At 27.5% G+C, this 12,439-nt stretch overlaps 1 protein-coding gene across 2 annotated transcripts in view; it reads right to left on the reverse strand.

The window, feature by feature from the left end:
- The window catches only part of LOC136088756 (adhesion G-protein coupled receptor D1-like), a 136,641-nt gene that overhangs the window by 110,402 nt on the left and 13,800 nt on the right, over positions 1-12,439 (reverse strand). For both annotated transcript variants that reach the window (XM_065813373.1, XM_065813374.1), the window contains exons 2-3: positions 3,157-3,241; positions 2,785-3,012 (exon numbers count right to left, since the gene is read on the reverse strand). In XM_065813373.1, the coding sequence (XP_065669445.1) occupies positions 2,785-3,012; positions 3,157-3,241 (313 nt within the window). The remainder of the gene's footprint in view (positions 1-2,784; positions 3,013-3,156; positions 3,242-12,439) is intronic.

Consider the following 12,439-nt stretch of genomic DNA (forward strand, 5'->3'; position numbering starts at 1 on the left):
TCTATTTGCCATAAGTGATATTTCTTTCATTGTGGCTTGGCATCACATTTATTAAAGTTGCCAGCTATATAAATCAGTAGTGTATAGTTACCAAAACTTTTTTTAACAGATTGGTTTCCATTCTGGTATATAAAAGGGCACCCAATAAGACACATCAGTTTCCTTTTCGTAGTCTATTCTTCCAATAACTTATCAAAGTTTTTACGCTTCCCAAGGGATTCAGTAGTGTACGCCAGATTTGGTTGACCACAGGCTTAAGGTGTACCTGAGATTGACTATTTTCAAAACTCCACCTGCTCTTTAAGATATTACTTTTTCAGATAAACAGTTGCGTTCACAAGAAGTTAGGTATTTGGTACAATGGATTACGGGTGGAGAAGGTAAGTTATGTTTCAGTGAAACATCCGATATGTGCGTTTGTGTAAATGAACAAGGTGATCTACCTTATACTTTTCTATTTACACTTTTTTAATATTAGTGAAAGTCCTTCATTCCTTCATATTTTAAAAAATGTTAAATAAAAATAAATTTAAACAAATTGTTTTACATTTTCATGCTGTATTTAGTATGTGCTTGCTGTAACATGATATTTTAATACATGCATAAAAGTATTATGGTTTAGGGGTCGTCCATAAAGTACGTACGCTCATAGGGGGAGGGGGGGTCTTCAAAAAGCGTACGAAAGCGTATGGGGGGGGGGGGGGAGGGTTCAATTTAAAAGTACGTACTTCGATTTTCTAATTTATCACAATTAACCAGCTAATCAATAGAAAAGTTACATTCTGACTAAAGATTCTAGTTTGCCAACATAAAAAGATGTATGGTATATGAAGTAGAGGGTATAGTTTTCCTCTATGCACACACATGTATGGGCGCCCTCAGAATTTTTTGATGTTCCAGATAGGACACTTTCACACATCGTGCAAACTCATAACTTAAGTTTGTTTATTCCTATGCCAAATGAGGAGGCCTTGCAAAATATCGGGATGGCGGAGGCCTGTGAACAAAAAGCCTTAAAACGCTTACCCTCCCGACCCCCAAAATGAGAGGGGTGTAAATTTTGCATGGTTATAACTTTTGGATTTGGAAAAAATTTGGATGGCCTCCGCCATCCAAATTTTTTGCAAGGCCACCTCATTTGGCATATTAACAAACTTAAGTTTGCACGTTGTGTGAAAGTGTTCTATCATCAAAAATCAAAACATCAAAAAATCCTGAGGGGGCCCATGCACACATGCCCGCCCTTATATACTGGCCCTGAGTAAGACCTGAGGGCCGTGGTTGATGGGACGGAGTCGCCCCAAAAAAAATGTGTCAATGGCGTCTTAAAGACCGCTAGGTTTTGCTAAAATAAAAAGCTTCTTAAAATAGTAAAAGGGCACAAAATTTGCTGTTGCTCCCTCCCACTGGGTTTTACCCTTTGTTTTCAATATTACTGATCTCACCTTAGACTGGTTTTTTACTTACTAAAGAGGGGTGCCTGAAAAAACGTCCACCTTAAGTATAGTTTATTTACATTTGATTCGTTAAAAAAACAAATAAAGTTTTCCTAGATTTCACCGAGAATCGAACCTGGTACTCCGTCGACTATTGCCGCCGCATAAACCTTTCGCCCAAATACACACTTACATTGATAAATTTTGAATTTATTTAAATTATTATTTGCATTTATACTTAAAGACGTTTTTAAAATGCGTAAGCAAAGAGCTTTGGGATAGTATAAAGTATCTAAGGTACCCTCCGTCTTTTTTTTTTTTAATTAAACTTTTTAATTAAGAAAAAAAAAAAAAGGAGGGATGGGGGGGGGATATTTGAGGGAAGGGGGGTATTTGAGAAACGTACGTACTTTTAAGGGGGGTGGGGATATAAAAGTACGCATGGCAACAGGGGGGAGGGGGGGTCAAATTTCAAAATTTTTGGCGTACGTACTTTATGGACGACCCCTTAGCAAACACATACCAAATACAGCATGAAAATGTAAAACCATTTGAATTAAACATAAAATGTGTGCAAGTTTTTTAACTCAAATAAAATAGGTAGAGACAACGATCTTATGTAATAGGATGATGTTCTACATATTAAAGCTTGATGCCATACTCGTTTTAAAAAAGAATAAAAAGCCGCTAACTCAATATTTATAACAATATTTATTTCTTTAGTTGTTAAAAATGGGTGCTTAAAAATGGGTGTTTAGTGGTGTTTGTTTTTACTATTTTTATTACGTAAGTATGTTCAAATCTGATTTGTTTGAATGAGCAAATTTTTTAAGCTTTACAGATCTTTAAAAATACTTCTGTAACATAAACATACTCATGTTTGAAGTGTGTCCCTTGTCTGAAAGTTATTTTTAGACATGGATCTAATATATCTATAATAATCTTTGCATCATTAAGATGAATCTAATCTTTATTAGGATGAGTAAATTTAACCTAAGCTTATTTTACTACAAGTAATATTTACTCGCGGCATTTTAAAAAATAAATTAAATTGCACAAATAAACATTACTTAGATTGAGTTATCTAAAAAATGAGAAAGTTTGTTTTTATAGTGCAAAGTACAGTACTGTGTAGCAAAATTACAGTACAGTGTAGCTAAAGTACAGTACAGTGTAGCTTAAGTACAGTACAGTGTAGCTAAAATACAATTAAGGGAAGCTAAAGTACGGTACAGTGTAGCCAAGTCTTTTAGAAAATATGTAACGCTATAAGACTACGCTATACAACACTCCTAGCAAAATAACGAAAAAATAAATTAAAATAAATATTTGAAAAGATGACTCTTACAAATGTTATTTGCTGATGCATTAATAAAATTGATTTTATTTCCAGTAGTTACTGCTAAGAATTTTTTAGTACGATCTTCTTCAAAAAAAACAGAAAAATTAACATTTTCAACATATTTTTTTGTAATGACCCATTCTTCTTTTATTTTTGTTGAATTGAAATTTCTAATGTTGCTTGATAGAAATAAGTCTTCATTAAAGCGAACATACAACCGGCATGAATTAACATCTGAATGTAAATAAAAAAATATTTTTAAAGTTATTTGAAAAAAAATTGCACGAAATTTCAAAAAATTAAAGTTATTTAAAAAGTTCTAAAATGATTTATGTTAAATATTTAGCATATGTAAAGAATGCAATTTCCTTTTCATACCTGCAGCGAATGTTGCAGCGAATGTTGCAGCAAATGTTGCAGCGAATGTTACAGAAAACGTTATCAAAAAGAGATGATGCATAATCTATACAAACAAATAATTTAAATATTTGGTTTTTTTTTAAATGTAAAGAACAGTTTCTATAAAATTTGATTAGCCAAACTTTATGCTTATAATTTTGACACCAACAGAATCCAACAACAGAGTCCTAGTTAATCGTATAATAAATGATTAACTTAATTACATTCTTGCAATATTTAAATATTTTTCATTAATGTATCACACAAAATCATGTATCAGACTAAATAAATAATTCGCTGAAAAATGTCTCCATATTATCTGTTGAAAAATTTTAAAACATTTTATGAATGAATAATTTTACACGTCTAGTTAAGATAGCATGTTTTCTAAAAAGAATAATTTGCAACTTGTCGTAAACACCTTAGTAGATTTACTTATAACCTTTTATTTATAAAACGTAACCTACGATAAAAACGTAAAGTACGATAAAAACGTAAACTGCGATAAATGTTTTAATCAATTACCAACTGAATGGGTAATGAGATTATAAATTTATAAGAAGGAGGTTCTAGTAAATCGCAATTTTTTTTTTATTCAAAGGCAAACTAGCAAGCGGCAGCCAGTTTTAAAAGCTTAAACAATAATGCCATATCAAATTATTTTGGGTCAAATAAATAAGTGAGTGATAGATATTTAATATTGAAAAGAAAATCGCAAACGTCTTTTATGTATCTTGTGACAATTGCATTTTATCTACTTTGATAAAAACAAAAATTAGTTACAACGTAAATTAAGCGGAACAAACATAGTCGAAAGATTAGTTAGCATATGCTAGTAATTTGAAAATAATTTTTTTTTTTCATTGCGTATAATTACTTAAGCAAATACATTTATTTATAAATAAAACCTTTTTTTAAAATATATTTATTATGTAGTTGCTTCCTCGTTATTGGAAATGAATTTATTTATAAAGTCATGGCGACCAGTATAAAGGGGTTTTAAATTATTTTATATGAAAAAAAAAAAAATTAGAACAAAACTCGTTTTTTCTCATAAACATTGTTCCATTTTTGAAGATTGCAAAATCACCTGGTTGTTTATGGTCAGGATATCTTAAGTTTGTCATTTATTTTTCTTTAATAAATTCACCTGGGTTAATATATAAGTATTCGTAACATTATCAATTGTATTAATACAGGTATATTAACTTTATTAAATGGGAATAATAAAAAGATTTGCTATCGTTATTCTTTAAATTCTTTATTTTTATTTTTTGTGATAAACTATTTTAAAAAATTCATATTTAATGTTAAATAATTTTTAATTCTTATAGAATTGAATAATCTTGAATCATATTGAATAGAGCCGCATTAAACTTTTAAAGTTAAAAACAAATGTTTAATAACGTCCTAGAGTATCGTCGATAAAACTAATGTTTTCTAGCCTTAATAATAACGAAGTTGCCAAAAAATTATTATTTTCCATATGGTCATTGCCATATTTTCTGTCAAAGCGTTTACAATTACTAATTAATGTGTTTATGTATAAAAGTAAAGTAGAAAGTTAAACTTTTTTCAACACTTTAAATAAACACCTTTTTAGATTTGGGTAATACTAAGTTATATACGTTAAAAAAATTTTTCGTCTGCTTTTCAGAATAATTTGACTTGGTAGCACTGTAGTAGTGTAGCGAGTGCTACACCACTACATCGCTACCTTCGTTTGAAGACCCACAAAATTTCTGTTAAAAAAAGTACTATAATATTTTTAAAACTAAAAAAACGACAATGATTAAAAAAAAGCATTATTATGTAAATATAAATAAAGTACAAATATATATTTTCATATATATGGCTGCAATATATGTCATGTTTAAAATATATGTTATGGTTGACCATACATGGCTACAATTTACTAAACTGCTTTCCCATGATTTTAATAAAAAAGATTGTAAATTTTTAAATCTCTATATTACAACTCTGGTTCTTTTGAGATCCCAGATGATCAAGGATATAATTTGGGAGAAAAGAAGTTATATAATATACGGGACCCAGCGAAAAATAAAATCTTTAAAAAGTAAATAAAACGAATGAACTTTTAGTGACTTCAAAATAAAGTTGACCTGTTTTAAAACTTGTAAACTAAACACTTACACACACGCATATATATATATATATATATATATATATATATATATATATATATATATATATATATATATATATATATATATATATATATATATATATATATATATATATATATATATATATATTGGGGGAACCGTATATTACCTTCCAATCCAGTAAATGTTTTATAGCAAAATTTTTGTGGACCATATAGGTATTTTGAGCGGACCACTGTAGTTATGCTCATTGATTACTTAGTGGACAATGGTCCACTAGCCACTATTAATATGCCGGAAAAATTCTCGGCTTGCCATTAATAGCGGCTCCACTAATGGTCCACTAAGTAACCGATGATAAAAACTCTAATGAACCGTTAAAAAATGCCTATATAGGTTGACGGCAAATCCACAAAAACAATGTTTGCTGGGAAGTGTTAAATCAGAGTTATTGTTTTCTTAGTTACAACCTTTGTACAAATTTGTTTTCTGAATAAAATATTTAAAATATATATAAATAAGAAATAACTGCAAACGAAAATTTCTATAAAATAATAAAGAAAAAAGGTTTCTATAAAATAATACAATTTCTGTAAAAATAATAAAGAATACGGAAACTGGAAGAAAATCAGAAGTTTGTCGCCGAGATCCGCAGAATTTATTCGCGTTAATAATTGATTTTGATAAAAAGTTTATATTAAAATATAAATTTAAAAAATGAAATAAAGTATTAACTATATGTTTAAAAGTTATGTAACTGAGATAAATGGTTATAAATAACTGAAATAACTAACAGCATTGAGATAAAAATTATAAGATGTTTATAAGTTTGAAAGTATTGTGTAAAAAGAAATTGAGAACTTTTAAAATTTTAAAAGTGAAAAACTATATTAACAATTAAACATTAAAAAAATGGGTTCTTCAAGCTCTTCTAAAAAAAAATTCCGAAACTCTTTTGAAAAAATGTCGAACAAAATTATCATTTTTTAAAATATTATATTTGTTTTATTACGCAATTACGATTAATGAGGAGTTAGTTTTACTTATACAAAAACTGAATTTGCATTTAATAGGAGCTTTCTTTGTACATAAAAAAGACTTGGCATGAGCAAAGCGGTCTACAAAAACTATAAGATGTGCATCCGTTAACGATAAAGACAAGTCTTTAGTTAACGATTTAGAGATTCAAGCTAACTTTTATTAGCACTACCCAAGCAATGTTTTCATATTTGACATTAGATTAAATAATAATATAATTAAGGCAAGTTTGTTCGCCTCTTGAGGCGTTTTTCGCTTTAAAGATGGAAAAAAAACCTTTAGTTTTATTGATATTTTTTTGGAAATATTCGATATTTAATTCAAAACTTTAAATAGCTCAATTTATTCAAGGATAAATAAGTTATTTTTAAATTGGTATTTAGAGATACTCAACAACAACAACAAATGAAACTAAATGGTCATGTTGAGTGAGATTTTGGATTCAGCTAACTATAGAATTGTTTAATAGAAAGAAAAAAATGCTAATCGGAATCATCTTCATTTATTGAGTTTTTAAACTGAGACTATAAAAACTGCAATAACAGCTGGTTAAAAAATTTAATCAATCAAAATAAATTACATTTCTAGTCGTGAATATATTTTTAAGTCATCTTATATTTTTGTAGCATAATTTATGTAATATATGTAATACATAAATACACAAAAATAAATGATTTTTTCACATTATTTAAAAATTTATTTGTTTTTAAAATTTCCAATTAACGAAAAATAACTCCTGAATAACAGTTATTTTATGCAGAATTTTATGCACAATTGAATGCAAACTTATTTGTCGCATTTTAAACAAGCTTTTGTTAAACTACTCATTGGATTAATCTAAGATGTATATAATGATATATATAATCTAATATAAAACACTGATAACTGTTAAATATTTTTTTAAAAAGTTTTTTAAAAAATTTAATTTTGCCATTGTTTAAGAATGTGCAAACCCCAAAAAGCCTTCATATACGGCCGTAAAATACGACCTTAAAGTAGTATACGGTTTTTGAATACGGCCTTAAAAAATAATACGGCTTTTAAATATAAAACGGTCTTTGAATAGGATAGAAACCATAATTTTTATATAAAAAATTATTTTGAATGTATATCTATTCAATTGGAACCTTGATGTTTTTGAAATAAAATTTATCAACTTTAAAATAAACTTTAAAACAAATAATAATAATAAAAAAAACAGGTTGATATACCTGTACATAATGTACTGTCCGTAATTCTTAATAAATTAGTTAATTGCCAATATAATATTAGTAATTTTTAATAACTTAATTGGTAAATATTGATATTTTACTATTTTACTTGTGTTGCAACCATGCATTAATGGTTGTCTAAAGCAAATACTATAAATATTTCCGATGGAAACTGACTGTGTAGCAATTATTCCAGAGAATAATTCTTATTTTATTATTTTAAAGTGTGGCAACAGTGTTTAACATCATTGTTGTCTGTTACAACTTTCATTTGCATGTCATAAGTTTAATGTCCATATCAAAAGATGCGTAAAAATAGCAAATTTAAGTTTAATTTAAATAAAACAAATAGCCAATGCATTTAATCCGTCAAACTACATATTAGGAATTGAAATTTCTTTGTTAAAAAAAAAAGAAGCTATTTCACATTTAATATGCCAAAGTTCAATTGGAAAATGATTTCAGCTTTTGTTCTTAATATTGTTCCAACAAGCGGTTGAGGGCTGCTTTTATATCATTAATATTCACACTGCGAATGTCATTAAATCTAGGTTTGACAAATTTAGAAGTTTCCTTATTCTGGCATTTTAGGAAGCTGACCTCTACATCAAAATCCTTATCTATTTCTCTCAACACTATGTCTACATAATAAGAAATGGTAATTTTACTACAAACCTTACAAAGAACATAATCACTGACACTCACATTTTGAATAATGCAAAAAAAGTGGTTTCCGATTCAAACTCTAGTGAGTAGCAGTTAGCAGAAACATCGTTATTTTGTTGACATTTACATCAAGGTACTTGATTTACGTAATATGCTTTTCTTCGCTTTCATTGAATTTTTATATCTATGATTTTGGAAGGACAATTTTTTTACCTTTTTTTGTTTTGTTTAGTACTTTATCTCTTATTCTTAAAACCTCTGTTGCTGATGTGGCTATTATACACTTTCCCTTTTTCCTTCCACGTCTTAAAATCTTACGAAAAGGTGCCTTCAAACTATATATTAAACTATTTAAACTGTAGTACAAGAAACTTATTTTGATCATTTGCATTAATTTATAAAGTTTATGTGTTATCTATAAAATTTTAAGAAAAACCTGAACTAGGAATATTTAGTTTAAAATACCTTTGATAAACTCGTACAATCTCATGAGAAAATACGGTGGAGTTTTCTTTTACTGCTTCATGTTGCACACCCAAACCTGAGTTATCTGAAAGAGTAGTACTTGTAATCTATTTCGCACACAAGCCTTCATGGCATGGTTCTTGAGGCACATCTCTATCTGTAACAACTGATGGTAAAAAAATATCATCACCATATGCATGTCTACCATAAAGCCACGCAATGACGCGAAATCCTGACATAATATTTGTTGGTATGGAAAATTTTTCCTATGCATTTCGAATGAAACTGGCCACCTCATAAATTGTAATGGCTTGTCCTGGACAGCTAGGCGTCCAGCTATAGGTAGCTGCATTAAAATATGTTTTTATTAGACCAAAACAAACCTATCTAAATGCTGTGTCTTATATGAGGTATATGGTGGCAAAGTCATCATTCAAAGATGATCTTCTTGTGCATATTTAAGTGATTGTAGCGAAAGATGACTTTCATGGTTATCCATGATCAATAAAACTTTGTGATTGGCTGTTGGGCGGACAAACTTAACAAAATGCTTAAAGACATCTATAAATATTTCAGCATTCATCCACCCAGATTGATTGGCTAATCCAATAGAACTTTTGGGTGCTCCTCTCATTAGTGGGTTTCTAAATAAATTTCTTGGTAAAACAATAACAGGGAGTATTACTACACCAGCTGCAGAAACAATGCACACACTGTTTCTAGTTTACTTCTTTCTCTAGATGTTACTTGCCCGACTTGCTTTATTCCCTTTAATGAAATGACGGGATGAGTTTTTTGCACAGTAGTAAAACCTGTCTCATCCAGATTAAAAATTTAAATGATGTTGTTTTAGAATTTAAGATACCTTCTTATAACTTGTTTAAAAAATTATCAATAGTATAGAGATTGAATGCAGATGCAAGTGATGTTGCTTTTGGTTTCCTCATAAATAGTTCACTGTTTCTTTTTAAAAATTCTATTAACCAATCCCGAAAAGCCTTTTTTTGCTCTACCCAGCTCAAGGGTGATTTTATTTTGTTTGCTTGAGCCTTTTCAAAAGCTAAAGCTCTTACTTGAACTATTGTAAGGCCATATAACATATCAGAACATGACTTTAGATAAGTGCTCAGTGTTTCTTCTTGTGCAACAGAGAAAATCATAGAACTTTGATAATTTGGTTGAAGATTAGCATTTGAGTATAGACATTATTTTTTCATACATCTATAAAGTGCAGACTTAGAAAGGTCAGCTGAGTATGCTGCTTCTCTAAGGCTTATCTCATTTTTCACTTCGGCTACAGCAACTTCCAAAATATTTTCTAAAGAAAGTGGAGTTTCACTTTTTATTTTATAAATTCTAGGCATGACCTGAAATTTTTTATTCATTTAAAAAATTAAAAAGTTCAAAGTGAAATTCTTTTCAAAGTAAAGCCTTTTTCAAAAATGCGTATATTTTTGAGGAGTAAAGATAATGTAGGGGAGACCGGGGCTAGTTGCAACAGGGGTAAGTTGCAACAATGCGGTTTAAAGAATGGTTTTTGTATATTTTTCCTAAATTTTTCTTAAATAATATAACTCTAACTTTAACGCGTCAGGAGTAAAAAATTAACAGTCATTCAATAAAAATTTCAAAAGTTATTGATGTTTTTTTTTTTTTCGATATAAAATTCTAAATTTTGTTTTTAAAGTTTTTTTGGGTTTTACTTTAAACTTAGAGGTATATAACCATAATAAAGTTATGGTAAGTTAAAAAAATCTTTTTCAAACACGATAAGTCAAAAGAAAAAAATTTTTTTCAATAAAAATAATTATATACAATGATTAGAGTGATAATGATGCCTATGGGGTATGTTGCATCAAATTGCTTGGGGTAAGTTGAATCATAAATTAGCTGCGGGATTTTTGTTGATTTTACGCACTTAACTCGTTTTTTCTAAAATAATGGACGCCTTTTTTATGTAACAGCGCAAACAAATATAAACGAAAACAAAAATTTTATGATGAAGATAAGTTTAAATAAATTGTAAATGTATATAATATATATAAAGCATATGTATATATATGTATATATGTGTATGTATTACATATTATGTATATATACATGTATTTTATATGTATATTATGTTTAATATACATATTACATACATGTATATATATACATAATATATAATACATGAATACATATATATATATATATATATATATATATATATATATATATATATATATATATATATATATATATATATATATATATATATATATATATATATATATGTATATATATATGTATATAGATATATATATATATATATATATATATATATATATATATATATATATATATATATATATATATATAAATATATATATATATATATATATACATAATATACATATAGCATATATGTATATATACATAATATATAATACATAAATATATATATATAAATACGCTTCATATATATTATATACATATACAACTTATATAAGCTTTTATTTATTTTTTTTAATTTTTTTAAACTTATTTTTATCATAAAATTTTGTTTTAAATCTATATATATGTATATATATATATATATATATAATATATATATATATATATATATATATATATATATATATATATATATATATATATATATATATATATATATATATATATATATATATATATATATATATATATATATATATATATATATATATATATATATATATATATATATATAAATATATAGAGAGATATATATATATGTATATATATATATATTATATATGTGTATTATGTATAAATTTACATATATATAAATTTATATATATATAAATTTATATATATATATATATATATATATATATATATATATATATATATAAATTTATAAATATATGCAAAGATATATTAATCATTCATATATAAATAAATGATGATGTAGGTTAAGTTGTGTAAAATGACGTTAATGTTTTTTTATTTTATTGTTATTCAATTAAACTGTTATTTTGTGCTTAAGTAAAAATTGTAAATGAGAACTTATAAGAGAAAAACTGAAAAAGGACTTTATCCAACAGCAGTGGTAATAGAGGCAGCAAACCATGTTATTGATGGAAAAGAAATATCGATTAGAGCATCAGCAAAAAAGTATGGAATCCACTACTCAACTCTTTTTCTGATATTTATTTTGGATTATCACCTTATGAAGCACGAAAACTTGCATTTGAATGTGCTATAAAGTATAACCTTAATTTTCCAAAATCTTGGTTAAAACTTTCAATGGCTGGTCCTGACTGGATGAGAGGGTTTTTAAATTGACATTCAGGATTGTCTATCAGAACTCCAGAAGCAACAAGTCTTGCACGAGCAACTAGTTTTAATCGTGCTAATGTAGGTGTATTTTTTCAAAAATTATCAGATGTTTTAGATAGAAATCATTTTTCTGCATCTAATATTTACAATGTTGATGAGACTGGTATCACCACTGTGCAAAAACCAAACAAGGTAGTTGCTTGTAAAGGTATTAAGCAAGTTGGAGCATTAACATTTCAAAAACGGGGGACACTAGTGACAATGGTGTAAGCTGTAAATGCATGTGGTAATAGTGTGCCATCCAATGTTTCTATTTCCGAGAAAGAAATTTTTTGATCACTTTATTCGTGATGGACCAAATGAATGCATTGGTGCTTCGAATGGGTCAGGGTGGATGAATGAAGAGTGCTTTGTTACTTACTTAAACCACTTTATTCGGCATGTCAAGCCCAC

The sequence above is a fragment of the Hydra vulgaris genome, chromosome 12 (genome assembly GCF_038396675.1).
Source record: "Hydra vulgaris chromosome 12, alternate assembly HydraT2T_AEP".
Lineage (NCBI taxonomy): Eukaryota > Metazoa > Cnidaria > Hydrozoa > Anthoathecata > Hydridae > Hydra > Hydra vulgaris.